Raw genomic sequence first — 16,215 nt, forward strand, 5'->3', positions numbered from 1 at the left:
CAAAACAGGGGGAAATTTTTAAGAAATGTCACTGTATACTGTACATTTTGAATGTGTTGACTTTTTTTTGCTGTATGTTATAGTTTTGAGATTGACATTTTTATTTCAAAAAGAAATAATTAAGTCAGTCTATAATATTTATTTATTTATTTATTTATTTATTTATATACAGGCGCTGCGAGGAGAACCACAATGGGTCCTTTGTTTCCAACGTGTTTCCTGGGAACTCTGCTGCCAGAGATATGGCACTAAAAACAAGTTTGTGCTTCTGAATAGTTATGGTAAAAGTGTGTGTTTATTTATCAAACGTAAGTGACAATCGGCATCATTTAGTGAAGCTCAAGATGAGCTTAGGTGAGTATTAGCCTGAAATATACGAACACGAGGTTTGTTTGGTTTTTAAATACTTATTTCCAATTTAAGTCCTTGATTTTCAGCCGCAGATGTTATGAATTGCACACACATGGCTAAAAACAAAGCATGTTTGGATTATGAAAGTGAAATATGTTTAATCTATGAATCTATTTAATGTTTCATCTGTTTCTTTTAAACAGAGACATGTCCGTTTTGTGGGAAGCCATTCAAAAGGCTCAAATCTCATCTTCCTCACTGCAAAATGGCCCCTGGGTCCAAGACTGCTAAAAGACCTAAAGAAATCCCGGCTGTTACTTTTAAACACACAAGTAATAAGGATAAGACAAATAAAGTCAACACTGACACTAAACTGAATTATCCAACATCTCAGGCAAACTCCATATCCCCAGTGAAATCCGAAAAAGTTGAAAAGGTGAGCGTAGATAAGGAATTTTTACAAAACATGTCCTTCACACTCCCAAGCACTTCATCCAAAGTCCCATCAGCTGAAGCAATGGACACAGACACTTTGAAGCCCAAAATCAAGTGGCTTGCAAAAAGAGAACAAGAGATGTTGAAACGAGCAAAGCTGCAGACACAGACAAGAATTGAATTCGATTCAGTTTCTCAGCAGGAAAAGCATAACAGTAAAACGTACAAAAACCCCATAACAGATGCACCTTTATTAGAAAAAGAAATCCCCGGTGGGCAAAAAGGGCTCACAGAAACCAGTTTGACTTCTCAACTTATCACCAGCACTGCCACAGATCCTTTACAAAGAGTTCCATGGACCACAGACTGCCAGGTTAAACAAAGTATGCAAGAGTGCAAAGAAAATACTTGTGTATCAGAGCAGATACAAAATAGCCCAAAGCCTTTGACCAAAGAACTGGGTTCAAGAGTAAACGAGCAAGTTGTGACTGTATTTCAAACTAAGACTTGTGTGTGGGACCACATTAAACACGCACTTTATGAAGGGAGACATGACCGTGTTCCAGTGTTATTTCCCATAGTTTCAGCACACAAAGTCTCTTTTACTAAGTATGTAAACACTTCAGAGTGTGTACTCAGTTCTCATACAGGGAATGATCAAAATGCTACTATGAAGGCTTGCCCTATACAGCTTCCGATTTCCCAAACCTCAGTTCAAAAGTCAGTTGAAGACGTGCTCAGCTCACGCTTACAAAACATGTCCGTAATGGCATACTCCCCTGAGATGGCAACAGGTTATGGTGAAACGTTTTTCTTCTCGAGTCATTCAGAAATCTCCTCTAATGAAAATGTATTGATGAAGTGCCAAACCTCCAAGTTTTCACCACAGAGTCAAGGTAGAGTATCCTCTTTAATAATAGTTCACTTTACTACTATGTTATACACAAAAAACACAGTGGCTCCAGAAATAAGAGAAAAAAAGTTTGTCATATTGTAATTATTCCATTAAAATAAATTTAACCTAGCTGAACATTCCATCATATAAGTTATATTAAGCATTGTTTTAAAGGTCATTATTGCTATATTACAGAGCATTGATGTACCACAGCTCTATCAGCTATTAAAATATATTTAGTTGCTTCCTGTTTGCTTTAAGGACCCTAAAGGTATCAATTATGAACACTCCTGACTAGCTTTGATTCTGCAAACGTAAAGTCTCATTACCTGTTGAACTACCACTTCTTTAATTAATTCATTACGTAGGTCTATTGAAACTCAGACCTTTACAGCACAATGTGTACTGTGAACAAATTCTCACATCCATGGAGATTTATGGAGCTTCTGTATCTGTCTGGGCAGGTTTAATGACAGAGCGAAGACTTGGAGATGTGAAACTGAAGGAGCTTTTTTCTTGGCTTGGTGCCCGAACACCAAAATCACCCAAGGAGACCGTGACAATGTTTAACAAAGGTCTATTTCTATTTTGGAAAATTATTCCGTGAGAGTTGATGTAGACAAAAGACACATGAATTTAGTCAATGTTCCATACAGTTTAGTGTTTTCCCAGGATGTCATTTTGATTGTCTGATGACTTCAGGGAAAACACGAACGTATATGACAAACAGCATTGTGTACCCACTGTGTGAGGTTCCCAAAGATACTGTTGAAGTTTAAATTGTTAGAACACTTATACCTACACTCATTCTACAGATGAGTTTTAAGGCTTTTATATTTTAGACTTGGGATAATCTCCTGACTGGTTGGAACAAAAAAGTGTAACCACACCAGGTCTTTAACGATAAGCACTAAGTACACTAATTCTGTGTACTTCTGCATCCGCCAGGTTGGCAGTGGTATTACAGGAAGTACATTGATGTACAGAAAGGAGGAATAGGTGGGATTGCAATGCTGATTGGTGGCTACTGTGTCCTGAGTTACATATGGAGTTATTCTCATATCAGTAAGTTAACTGTAGATATCATTTCTTCTTGCATGGTACATACGCAATTATTCTATCCACATTCACTGGATATGAGCAATTGCGCACTCTGATTGGCTACTCTACTACTAGGATATCAGCTCATATATTGTGAGTAGAGAAAAACAAAATGGCAGAGCGTGTTGTTGAACCAACCCAAGGACAAAATAAAAACTACTTGAAAACAAACCCCCCCCAAAAAAACACAGGGAAAAAAAGCAACAAAATATGGAATTAAGGTATTTGATGGTAAGAACGTATCTTTTTTTATTTTGCAAGAATTATTATAATAGCATTTTTCATAAATTGTTAGTTATTTCACCAGTTTGTTTACATTCTAAGCGGCAACGATTTTGTCGAACGTTTTATATAAAGTTTTTATCGAATTTGAAAAAAATAAAAATGCTCAATTTCTCAAAATCCAGTGAACGTGTGGATAGAATAAAAGTCACTATCTCGTAGTACAACCCCGAGTCCAAAAAAGTTGGGACAAAGTACAAATTGTAAATAAAAATGGAATGCAATGATGTGGAAGTTTCAAAATTCCATATTTTATTCAGAATAGAACATAGATGACATATCAAATGTTTAAACTGAGAAAATGTATCATTTAAAGAGAAAAATTAGGTGATTTTAAATTTCATGACAACACATCTCAAAAAAGTTGGGACAAGGCCATGTTTACCACTGTGAGACATCCCCTTTTCTCTTTACAACAGTCTGTAAACGTCTGGGGACTGAGGAGACAAGTTGCTCAAGTTTAGGGATAGGAATGTTAACCCATTCTTGTCTAATGTAGGATTCTAGTTGCTCCACTGTCTTAGGTCTTTTTTTGTCGTATCTTCTGTTTTATGATGCGCCAAATGTTTTCTATGGGTGAAAGATCTGGACTGCAGGCTGGCCAGTTCAGTACCCGGACCCTTCTTCTACGCAGCCATGATGCTGTAATTGATGCAGTATGTGGTTTGGCATTGTCATGTTGGAAAATGCAAGGTCTTCCCTGAAAGAGACGTTGTCTGGATGGGAGCATATGTTGCTCTAGAACCTGGATATACCTTTCAGCATTGATGGTGTCTTTCCAGATGTGTAAGCTGCCCATGCCACACGCACTAATGCAACCCCGTTCCATCAGAGATGCAGGCTTCTGAACTGAGCGCTGATAACAACTTGGGTCGTCCTTCTCCTCTTTAGTCCGAATGACACGGCGTCCCTGATTTCCATAAAGAACTTCAAATTTTGATTCATCTGACCAAAGAACAGTTTTCCACTTTGCCACAGTCCATTTTAAATGAGCCTTGGCCCAGAGAAGACGTCTGCGCTTCTGGATCACGTTTAGATACGGCTTCTTCTTTGAACTATAGAGTTTTAGCTGGCAATGGCGGATGGCACGGTGAATTGTGTTCACAGATAATGTTCTCTGGAAATATTCCTGAGCCCATTTTGTGATTTCCAATACAGAAGTATGCCTGTATGTGATGCAGTGCCGTCTAAGGGCCCGAAGATCACGGGCACCCAGTATGGTTTTCCGGCCTTGACCCTTACGCACAGAGATTCTTCCAGATTCTCTGAATCTTTTGATGATATTATGCACTGTAGATGATGATATGTTAAAACTCTTTGCAATTTTACACTGTCAAACTCCTTTCTGATATCGCTCCACTATTTGTCAGTGCAGAATTAGGGGGATTGGTGATCCTCTTCCCATCTTTACTTCTGAGAGCCGCTGCCGCTCCAAGATGCCCTTTTTATACCCAGTCATGTTAATGACCTATTGCCAATTGACCTAATGAGTTGCAATTTGGTCCTCCAGCTGTTCCTTTTTTGTACCTTTAACTTTTCCAGCCTCTTATTGCCCCTGTCCCAACTTTTTTGAGATGTGTTGCTGTCATGAAATTTCAAATGAGCCAATATTTGGCATGAAATTTCAAAATGTCTCACTTTCGACATTTGATATGTTGTCTATGTTCTATTGTGAATACAATATCAGTTTTTGAGATTTGTAAATTATTGCATTCCGTTTTTATTTACAATTTGTACTTTGTCCCAACTTTTTTGGAATCGGGGTTGTACATGGCTTATAGCTTACTCGGTGCTACGCGCCTTGTCGGCTATCAGCTCACATATGACTCGATTTCGTGGAATAACTCAAGAATACCATTTGTCTATGATTATGTAATATGTGCTTAACGTGTGTTCTGTTGGTTTGTAGAGAAACAGCGCTGGAGGACGTACCATTAGAGTATTTGGTGAATTTCATAGGTTTTCAAACCTTATTGACCTCAAAGTATTGCAAAATGTGAACTGCAATACTTGAAACTAGATTTTTTTTTAAAGTAATTTATTTAGATTTTTAATTCATTTAGATAAATTAATGCAAAATGAATGCTACACTGACATACACAAACAAGTGTGAGTACTCAAACGCTGACTTCAAATCAAGTATCAGATCTCTTACTTATACACTTGACTTCCTTCCAAGCCACTGCACTTGGTTAATAAGCTTCAAAATATTTATGACTCCAACACATGTAAGAATCTTTAATTTGATGAAGAAATGAGTAACCTGCGAAAGAAACTATTCATTAACATCCATTCATGTATTTTGGGGAAGAGGGTGGTATCAGGAACATCTCATCTCATATTCTCATCTCATTATCTCTAGCCGCTTTATCCTGTTCTACAGGGTCGCAGGCAAGCTGGAGCCTATCCCAGCTGACTACGGGCGAAAGGCGGGGTACACCCTGGACAAGTCGCCAGGTCATCACAGGGCTGACACATAGACACAGACAACCATTCACACTTACATTCACACCTACGGTCAATTTAGAGGCACCAGTTAACCTAACCTGCATGTCTTTGGACTGTGGGGGAAACCGGAGCGCCCGGAGGAAACCCACGCGGACACGGGGAGAACATGCAAACTCCGCACAGAAAGGCCCTCGCCGGCCCCGGGGCTCGAACCCAGGACCTTCTTGCTGTGAGGCGACAGCGCTAACCCCTACACCACCGTGCCGCCCTGGTATCAGGAACATCTGAAGTTTAAGTCCGCTCACTTTTTTTTTTTTAAATGAGTGTGGAATACAGTGCTTTGAGTTAGAGTACATTTGGGTTTTTTAGGTGATGGTGGATGAAATCTAATTAAAGAACTGGTTTGATACTTTTACAGGGAATGGCTTTTTTTTTTTTAAATTAACATAACTGATATTCCCCCCCCCCACCCCCATTAAAACACAATGTCAGTATTTATAAGTGATAAATACTAAAAGTGTACATTTTTGGTAGCAAAAGAATCATGTACCACATGCGTTAACTGTTGTATTCAAAGTGAATTTAATATTGATTGATCTTTGCTGTTGTAGTGAACACAAATTAAATAATAAATCAATATCTGACCATATATTTTGATTTCACATAAACAAGGTATACTCAACATAAAAAATAACTTCCTTTTTGTTTGGTTTTCCATACTTTTCTTACAAAAATTATAAATATTTTGTTGTACTCATTTTTAATACAAAACAAATGTTGCAAATAAACTTTTGTATGAAAATGAAATGCTATAAGTATGGTGATGACTTCAAACTTTCAAGATGGTGGTGTTGGGATTAACTGAAGGCCACATACGTACCGTAAAACAAACAAACAGTTCAAATTGTTCTTGCGTACACTAAGGCAAAGAAGCCCCTCAAACAAAAAGGTCTTCAGGCTGAACCTCCTTCACCCACACAAGCTCAGATCTCAGACATCACTTCATAGTACAACTTTTGTTCATATTTGGTTGAATTGCTGGGAAAGATATATACATACAGTATAGTGTTGCTGATTAAGGAAATCATATTTTAGGCACAAGAAACCTTTCAATACCAACAAGTGGACAAAAATAAATGTATCGAGCAAACGCATCACTGCTGTTTATGCTGCATTGGTCTCGCTCCTGTTGTTGGAGCTAAACAAGTTAGTTATCAACTTGTTAAGCAGTCAGAAAGAAAAAAAAAAAAAGCCACAGTCAGAAATTTCAGAACTACTAACTGGAAGCAAAGAAATCCCTAAATGCTTCATCAGGGATGCAGTTTGCCACCTAAAATTTCTAAATAGAGCTCTGAATGAATTATTTTTCCCAAAAGAACCACATTTTTAAGAAGATCTGAGCAGTTGTCTGCATTTCTAGAAATACTACAAAACTAAAAATATTTTAGCAGTTATATAGTATAGAAATCTGTGTATTTAACATGTATTATGTTTGATGATTGAGAATAATCGTAATTCCTTGAACTAATATCAAAATTATATAAAGTAGCTTTAAAATTTGTGATTGTGGCTTTAAAATATGTTCATGTGATTTAAAAAAACAACAACAAAAAAAAACCTTGGTGGACACACGGGTAACTTGTCAATCTCTGTCAAATAACCAAATGGGTAGGCAAAGCATTACGTCTATTCCATATTAAATGGAATTGTTGGTACTTCAAAATCACTTACCAAATAGTGACTAGAGACACGCTGTAGAAAACAGGATTGTCTAAAAGACACTATGTTTGTGTGTGCAAATGTTAGATGCTACAACCAAAGAATGAAAACCATAGAGAGAACATAGCCTGACCAGCAGGGAACACTGGGGAAATGAAGACGTCTGGGACAGTATCTCTCTGGGCTCATGGAAATGCAACTTACAGTTATGCACGAGCAAGTTCTCTCTCCAGGGCTAGAAGCAACAAAGGAAGAAAAAAAAATGAACAAAAGCATAGAAGAATATAACATTGTACCCTCAATCTGAGGACTTACATTTCCCCTGCAGGAAGAAGGGAGGGGAAAAAAGGAAGGAAAGAAATACACTCAAAGTGAGCTTGTCTCTGTGGACAGAAGGTCACATACCTGTAAGGTACAAAACTAAATGCTAAATAAAAGGAAATGAGCACAATCAATCAATCAAATCAATCAATCATCGCTCTTACAACAGTATTCAATTCCTCACCTGGACTGCATAGTTTAGGATTTCAACCAGTTCAGTTGTTCAGATAAATTTCGAGCTCTTCTTAAGTAAATCAGAAATTTAAAAGAATGAACACCCAAATGTGCAGTGCAAGGAGGTTGTGGGACCGAGATTAAATACTACTACTTTAAAACAACTAAGAGTGCCTATATTTTGATGCCTTATTTTGCCAGACACTACTGCAACAATCTTATTGAAAGATCAAGGACAGCTATAAGTCAGAAGCAGTAAGTCTTACGAAGTCCTGCTTTTCCAGCCACAAAAGACCTGCCTACACCTAAACTAAAACGGACACAGAAAACCTCCACACGTGGTACAAGCGTACTCTTGATCTGATCAAAGTGTCTATGAGTAGGTATGTTCCAGAACTACAGACAGTAACTAACACACACGTCATACACACATTTGTGTAACCAGCATTTTTCAAACATCAGACCATACTGCTTTGTGTGGGTGCACTTCCAAAAAGGCTTTTCATGTAAACGTTTCCAGAACAGTAGGCACAGTCATTTTTTTTCTCTGCACTGCTTACCATGTACTAAAGGGACACTGTGCGCACAAACATTTGTTTTGCTGAAGTGCATCCTTTAGTCTCACATGTTGCAGGACTCGACTCACGATTGTGACAGTATCCAACACAATAAAACAAAACAAAAAAAAATAAATGCTAACAGTCTAATATACTATTCACTGCAGCTTCAAGCACAGAATCAGTGTCAGATAGTTGGACATGACCATGACCAAAAGACTGGAGCTGTTCAGAGGGGTACAAATGGCCAGAAATGTGCTGAGAATGGCTGGGAGATGTGCAAGAGTAATGGGCAGGGTGAAAGTGTTGGTGGTGCTGGCTGCTACTGCTGTTGTTGTTGGATTTCATTTTCTTCATGTCCAGGCTGCTCTTACTGAAGCTTTCTTCATGGCCCTCACCCCCTGGATCCTCAAAAACTGAATAAACGTCTGTCCTATAAGCAGGCTTTACATGGCGTTCTGTCCTCTCTCCGTATCCTTGTACGTGTGGTGTGTCTTGGCTAGGAGAAGTCTCCATCAAACTGGGGATCTCCTCATGGCCATCTAAATCCATGGCCACCGAGTTTGAAGTCAACTTCTTAGGTCCACAGCAGAATTCCTCTATAAAGCCATCTGAAACACAGTGGACAGAACAGTATGGTACAGTCAACATCATAAAAGGTCTAAAATAGTTAATCTACAGTATCAGTCAAAAGTTTGACACACCTAATTCAATTGTTTTTTTTCTTCAAACCATTAATTAAACTGAATTAAAATTACCTTGAATTAAAAGGTAATGATGGAGGTCATTTCTCTTTACTTAGTTGATTGAGTCTTGATATAATATCTATTACTACAGTGGTCAAATAGTCTTATTTGCTGTATTTTTATAATTGGTTATTTGTCTGATGATCTCAAACACTTTAAGGCGGCAAGAAATTGCACTAATTAACTTTGGATTGAGGCACACCTGTTAATTTAAAAGCATTCCAGGTGACTACCTCATGAAGCTGGTTAAGATAATGCCAATAGGGCAACCACAGCCTGAAGGTTAGAGAAGCAGCCTTCAGCCCAAAGCATCACCGGCTCAATTCCCGGGACCATCAGGAAAAACGTGAGGGGAGCTAAGTGAATGAACAGTATCTCCTTCTTCTGCATCATGGCTGAAGTGCCACCTAACCCCCAACTGCTCCCCAGGGTGCTGTAGCACAGCTGCCCACTGCTCTGGGTGTTGTGTGTGCTCACTGCTCACGCTCACTTGCGTGTGCATGTATGTGTTCACTGCTTCAAATGGGTTTGACGGTCCTTGAGTGTACATGTGACGAAAATAAAAAGGGTTTCTTCTCGTGTGCAAAGCTGTCACTTATGGCCCTTTTCCACTACCCTTTTTCAGCTCACTTCAGCCCGACACGGCTCGCGTTTCGACTACCTCAGAACAGCACGACTCAGCTCGCTTCAGCCCTGCTTAGCACCTAAAACTCGCACGGTTTTGGAGTGGGGCTGAAGCGAGCCAAACCGAGCTGAGTGGAGCTGGGGGCGTGAGGAGACACTCCCCTGTGCACTGATTGGTGAGGAGGAGTGTCCTCACATGCCCACACACGCCCCGCGAGCACGCTGGGATCTGTAAACACCGTAAACCCGGAAGAAGAAGAATTACGAGAATTTCTGAAGCCTTATGCGCCTCGCCTCATCTATACGCTCTTGCCAGTATCTGTTGGCGTTGTCGGTGACAACAAGCCACAGCACCAAGACCAGCAACACTAACAACTCCATGTCCTCCATGTTTATTGTTTACTATCCGGGTCGTGAGACTACCGCTTAAAAGGTCACTGATGTCACTGTTTGCGCCGCTTAACGACATCACGTGACGTCCACCCACTTTCGCTAACTCCACCCAATGTGTCCACCCACTTCCAGCCAGCACGGTTCAGCGCGGTTGTAGTCGAAATGCAACTCCAACAGTCCCACTCAGCTCGGCTCAGCCCAACTCAGCACGGCACGGCTCAGCCGCGTTTGTAGTGGAAAAGCGGCATAAGGTAAACAGTGGCTACTTTGAAGAATCTAAAATATGAACATTTTAACACTGTTTCCCCACATAATTCCATATATTATTTCATAACTCTGTAGAACAATACTGAAGACAACAAATGCTGAAAATGGTCAAAATACCTATAAACGAGGTGTGACCAAACTTTTGACTGGTACTGTGCATTTAAATAGTTAATGTATATTTTTTTTTACCTGGGTCTACAAGTACCGTTCGTTTGTCTTGAATTAAGTTATTTCGTTCCTCTTGGTTGAATGTCCTGTCTATCATCACCATTTCTGATGAAGGGCTGGACCGCTGTGAGAGTAAAATACAGATCTGATGAATGTTTGTGCTCCTAATCATAGGCAGAAGAGGTCCCTGAAGTACAAACTTGAGGGGAGAAGACACTTCTGAACAGGACTAGTGAATTTTTTTTTTAAAGTACTTTGAGCTAAACCTACCTCAGCTTCCACCATGAGCAAACGCCTGTATTTGTTTACCATGGACTGTGTTCTCATTAACACTTGTGTGGCAGCTGCCTCAAATTCTTCATCCACTGCAAAGACAAATAGCACAAAAAGCTTACATTATAAAAGTCTCATAGATGCATTTTCAGTGTGGATTAAGTGTAGGAAATCACACCTTTGGCAAAATCCTCCTCAGAGGGTGGCTCCCCTTGGAACACATGATAGGGCAGCAATCTGTCGATGACATCATTTAGTGAAGTGAAGGGTGTACGGTCTGGAGATACGACCCTGGTATGATCTCTCTTTAGCTGCTCAAGAACCCTGTAAAAATGTGTAGAATGTGCAATAACATTTTTGGACATCAGCAATAATACATATCAGCATAACACAATAAAATGGCAATTGAGTAATCTATTGGGTCACTCACATTCCTCCTCTGCTAAGCTGCTGATTTTCAGGTCTCTTTGAAATAGTTAGGAGAAGGGATTCCTGGTTGGCAGAAGTTTTCACCCCTGAGAATGTAAACATTTTCTCACTGTTTAAATTTGACAATTAGCAGAAAAAGTAAACAAAACTGGATGTGTAATATATCGTCATACCTTTAGTACCAAGCAGATGCGCCAGCTGGGTCTGAGCTTTCTGTTTTGGTAATGTGGAGTCCTTTTAAATCAGAAAAATATAATGTTTAGAGCTACTGATAATACATTTTATACAGAAGGAAGAAAAAAAAAAAGTTAGTGGGAAAAGCATGAAATTGCTAATAATGCCTTACCTGGTTGAGAGGTATTTGCTGCTTTTCAAACTGTAGTTCTTGGACTGCAGTGTGTGAAGAGTTTGTGTTGTTTTGTGCTACAGGCACCAGAAGACGCTGTCCTGGGCTAACAGATATCTGTAGATGAGTCTGGCCTGTGGAGTTTACCATGGTGAGACGGTTTGGTGCCTGCAAAGCCTGTACAGCGGTTGGAGTGGGTGATGGATTGGCAGTCCAGACTTTGGTTGTGCCACCAGGCCTCTGAGCAACCTGCATTACCCCTGTAGGAGAGGTTTGCCCTATCTGACCTGCACTAACCACACCTTGATTCACGATCATCTGCCCACCAGCTGCAAAATTTTGCCCAGCGATAATCTGCACAGCTGTATTCTGATTAGTCAAGATAGAGTATGTAGTAGTGCTAGTTAAGGATGGGTCACTCACTTGAGTGTTGCTTTGAAGCACCTGACCATTCACTGCCTGAAGCCCATGAACAGTGCTGCCAGTGGGTAATAAAAACTGCCCCTGGGGAAGACTGGCTTGAACCTGTGGTTGCCCTTGTTGTCCAAAGGGAGAATGGACTACAACTTTTACCTGCTGGGTAGTCTGTGGAGATCCATTGGCTGTGTACCCCATAGTATTAACTGGGGTTGCAATAGTAGTGGTGTTGGGTTGGATACCTAGATTGCTTATATTGTACACAGTTTGTCCACCTGTTTGGACAGCCTTAGGCTGAATGGGTCTGACCAAAGACTGTGGTACAGGGCCTCTCTGAATAATAATATTCTGCAGCTGTATTGGCCCTTTATTAAAGGGAACAGATACCTGCCCAGGTGCAGAAGGAACGAAAGCTGTACCCTGCCCAGCATTGCCCATCACTGCATTTCCACCAGGCCTTAAGAGGATCTGAGGTCGCTCCAGGCTCTTGATAGTCATCATGGAGGGAGTACTTCCATTAAGAGAGCTCAATAACTGAATGTGTCCTGCTGGTCCATTTGGCAATGGCAGCTGGGGAACTTGCTGGATAAAAGCCTGAGGTTGTGCCCCAGCTAGGGGCATTGGAGCCACCAGTCCAGTTCCTGAAACACCTCCAATTCCTCCAGAGACCAGCTGCTGGGGGAAGGTTGCAGTGCTAGGACACATAGCTGGCTGAGAGTCCAGCAATGCCTCTTCGGCCAATGTCTGTTCAGTAATATCTGCCTCCAATAAAGACTTCTGTAGGATATCAAAAGGTTGGTCCTCACTACCAAGATCAACCCCACCACTCGGGGAGACGCCACCCTCCAGTTCATCTTCAATAAACTGAAGGCTGCTGGTGAGTCCAGATTCACCAGCCTCACCAAACACTTCCAGGTGATTGTGGCCATCTTTAAGTCCTTCATCTGAGCCACCCTAAACAGGAGAATATAAAGAATTGGAATTTTAGCATCATTTACTCCGAACTAACTGACTATAAATAATGTTTTCTATTAGATTTTCTCTTACTGTGTCATTTGTGAAAAATGAGCTTGCAGATTCATAAGCTGCATTTGTCAGGTCATCCTCTTCTATCTGTTCAAAGGTCACAAAAGGAATGCCAAAAAGTCCAAGGCAACCAGCACAATGCATATATAACCGATATCCTGAAGGGTTTTATTAGCTAATAAATACTGAATGGTGTGTTCGATCAAGGAAAACGCAAAAGTAGGATGTTGTAGATTCCAGAAATTAATCTAGATGTCCATAAACAGCCCATACCCACTAGTACCACTGAAATACATTAGCAAGCTTACCGATTTGCTATTGGAGCCGTGAAGATAGTCATTTAGAGCTTGTACATCTCTGTTTAGAAAAGAAAAAAAAATGCATAATATGGGCCTGTGGCCAGAGGATACAGTAACAGCAAAGAGCTGTTTTTAAAATCATGCATCATTAAATCACTAAATAATTAATCTTTCTGTGCAACAGGAAGAAAAAAAATTTTTTTCCCCCAAACCCATTAATTTATTCATAACTCAAAGCATTAATTCAAAGTTTTTCCCTGTTGGAAAAAATGTATGGAACATTTATATTCATCAAGCTTACTAATTTATTCACTTTTTATACTGTAACAATGGTGTGTCTTTTCATGCTTCAAATTTTGGACCAAATAGTAGATCATAAAAGGTAAATAATAATAATAATAATAATAATAATAAAGCTCACCCAATAAAATCCAGAAGACGGCGATCGTCTTCATCATCCATGACACCTAAAGTTAAAGAAAAACACACTTGTAGATCTGAGCTTCTTCCCCTGAAATATGGTGATATCGTAACCCGTTTTTATTTATAGTGAGGAAAATATAACCGCTTTATAGTATTTTTGTGCAACAACATAAAAATCACACCCAGTTTATTTCTTTAACAATGACAGATTAAGCGTCAATATAATATCCAAATAGGTTTTCTTTGCACTCTTAACTGACATTCAGCGTTTCTGTAAATAAAAAAAGTTTGCCCTAGGAACACTTGACTGTAGGTACAGTACGGGGCTACAGGCATGAGGAGGACAGAGAAAGCACGGGGAATAACTGCAGTGTTTTACGACAGGAATTAAAAATGTAGTCTGATCAGATTCTGGCATGTTGATCAAAATGAGCACAACTATACATTGAACCATTGTTTTGTAAGAAAAGTGTGAGTCAAGGGGATTTTGCTTGTAATTTAGCATAAATAAATAAAAACGTGAAAGTCTTACTCCTGCCGTGTTTGTGTAGGGAACTGTGTGTGTGTGTCTCCTCGGTACATTTCATACAAACACAAACCCGCAGCTCCTCACCCAGCCGAGTGCAAAATGGCGGCTGTTAGCTGAAACTGCGCCACTCTGCTGAAACCAGACAAAATGTACGAACACCAACATGTTCATTCGCTTACAAAACACACACTTGTCCGGAATAGTCAGAGAAACGTATTGAGGTTTTTAAGAAGAGATACGGACAACAAACAAACTTGAAATGTATATAAAAAGACAGGGACTAAAGCAGTCTATATATATATATATATATGGCGGATGAGCAGGACATAATGGTCAGATATTTAATAAGACTGACTTTCCTTCAGCAAGCCGCTGTTATTGGGTTTATTTTAAATATCATGCTAATATGTCATGATACAAAACGTTTTAAAATCCTTTGCTAAGGTCAAACTGGATCACTTATTACAGAAATAGATGTTGAGATGTTCACAATTCGTCTTCACTTTCATATAAAATGCGTTTTTATTCATGTTCGTTTGGTGATTTTTGTTTGCAGTAGCCCGAGTGTGTGTGTGTGTGTGTATGGCTTGGGTACTTTGTGTTGTGTGTAATGGCCGCTTCATGGCGGTGTTACACCAAAATGACAACGTAAATGTAGAGCAAAAAACTCAGTCTGGCGCCTACATGTTTACAGCTAGATATATCTAACAGGCACTTATTTGGTTAATCCGTGTTAATACTTTAGACAAACAAGGGAGGAGAAATGTCGGTTTTCCTTCCTCTCTTTGAAGGGAAGAAAAAAAAAACCCAACCCCACCATAGCCAGCTAGCACAGCTTTAGTTAGCTCTTGGATTGTTGCAGTCTGGGGGGCGGAAAGGAGACGCAGCAAAAAGCATCAACCCTCAATATACATCCTAATTTAAACTGTGGCAGAGAGAGGGGGGACTGTTCACTCTCCATCTACACTCGGATCGGATCTCAAACTGAAAGCTCTGTCGTGTTATTTTTATTTTTTAGCTTAGCCATGAGGCTCGGGGTTGTCTCGATTGTACATCCGAGAAAAGGGAATACGACCAACAAGAGCTTTTGGGTTTGTTCAGAAGCAGAGTAGAGTAGAGTAGAGTAGGGGACAGTGAGCTGAGATCCTGTGCTTCATTCCTGCTCAGGTGGACTCAGTGAGGAAAGGAAGGCACGACGGCCACCATTGGACTAGCAACCGTTCACAGGTTTGATCTGTTTGGCATCATTTCGGATGCTTATCTAAATTAAAAAAACAACAATCTACGTTGTGTTCGTTTGCGAGAAGAAAACAAACCTAACAGATCCTCGCATTTCTTTTTCCTTTCCTACTAATGGCCTGCTGAGGACTGAAGGCTAGCCTGCTCGGTTAGGTTTCCCCTCCTTCCCAGAAACGGGTCCAATTCGACGACAAAACATAACGCAGTAAGCCGTGTCAAACAATAAATATTTATTTCAATTTGCATAACATAAAGACGACTTTGAAAAAGAGGCAAACCCTTACTCCTGTCTCACTCCTCTTGAAACCCAATATCTCCATTTGGCAACTTTTAATTTGCTCCCCCTCCTTTCATCTCATCTCCTCTCCTCCACCTCCTCCTCCTTCTTCTTCTTCTCCCTCTCTCCCACTCATATATTTTCCCTCACTGTCCTTACTCTGCCTCAGATAGATTTTTCTCTCCGCGCTCACTCTTCCCTCCCCGAAGGAAGGGGTGGAAGGAGGCCGTGTGTGTTTTTTCCTTGAAATTTTTATCACAAAATTATAATACACTCAAAGGGAAACTCACCGTCATGAAAAAGCAGTGCCGTGTCACCGGGGTTTCCTCGCCATCTCTGCACGGGCCGCTGAGGCAACGTTGCTCCAGCAGAAGGCGCATCTGCAGCCCTGAGGGAAACAACACCACCGCCACCTGTAGCCCCAAAGTCACTCACAAACACTGTACCACACTCCACTTTCAACTCAACACTTCACA

The 16,215-nt window shown here is 40.3% G+C and overlaps 2 protein-coding genes across 5 annotated transcripts; one reads left to right on the forward strand and one right to left on the reverse strand.

Annotated features, from left to right (window-relative positions):
• Positions 1 to 30: 30 nt before the first annotated feature.
• si:dkey-21c1.4 (uncharacterized) lies at positions 31 to 6,219 on the forward strand. Of its 2 annotated transcripts, XM_060940015.1 has the most exons (6): positions 33 to 72; positions 173 to 354; positions 555 to 1,682; positions 2,146 to 2,256; positions 2,630 to 2,746; positions 4,974 to 6,219. In XM_060940015.1, the coding sequence occupies exons 2-6, from the start codon at positions 279 to 281 to the stop codon at positions 5,000 to 5,002; spliced, it is 1,461 nt and encodes a 486-aa protein (XP_060795998.1). In that variant the 5' UTR covers positions 33 to 72; positions 173 to 278; the 3' UTR covers positions 5,003 to 6,219. The 2 variants fall into 2 exon arrangements, with proteins under 2 accessions (XP_060795997.1, XP_060795998.1); XM_060940014.1 differs by lacking the exon at positions 4,974 to 6,219 and having other exon boundaries at positions 31 to 72; positions 2,630 to 3,230.
• Positions 6,071 to 16,163, reverse strand: bicral (BICRA like chromatin remodeling complex associated protein). Of its 3 annotated transcripts, none has more exons than XM_060940008.1 (11): positions 16,030 to 16,163; positions 13,693 to 13,738; positions 13,281 to 13,329; positions 12,994 to 13,059; positions 11,530 to 12,900; positions 11,357 to 11,417; positions 11,185 to 11,269; positions 10,933 to 11,078; positions 10,752 to 10,846; positions 10,503 to 10,605; positions 6,071 to 8,894 (listed from the first exon to the last, which is right to left on the reverse strand). In XM_060940008.1, exons 2-11 carry the CDS (start codon positions 13,731 to 13,733, stop codon positions 8,422 to 8,424), a joined length of 2,490 nt encoding a protein of 829 aa, XP_060795991.1. In that variant the 5' UTR covers positions 13,734 to 13,738; positions 16,030 to 16,163; the 3' UTR covers positions 6,071 to 8,421. The 3 variants fall into 3 exon arrangements, with proteins under 3 accessions (XP_060795991.1, XP_060795989.1, XP_060795990.1); XM_060940006.1 differs by lacking the exon at positions 16,030 to 16,163 and adding an exon at positions 15,747 to 15,984; XM_060940007.1 differs by lacking the exon at positions 16,030 to 16,163 and adding an exon at positions 14,308 to 15,984.
• Positions 16,164 to 16,215: the final 52 nt, after the last annotated feature.

The sequence above is a fragment of the Neoarius graeffei genome, chromosome 14 (assembly GCF_027579695.1).
Source record: "Neoarius graeffei isolate fNeoGra1 chromosome 14, fNeoGra1.pri, whole genome shotgun sequence".
Taxonomy (NCBI): domain Eukaryota; kingdom Metazoa; phylum Chordata; class Actinopteri; order Siluriformes; family Ariidae; genus Neoarius; species Neoarius graeffei.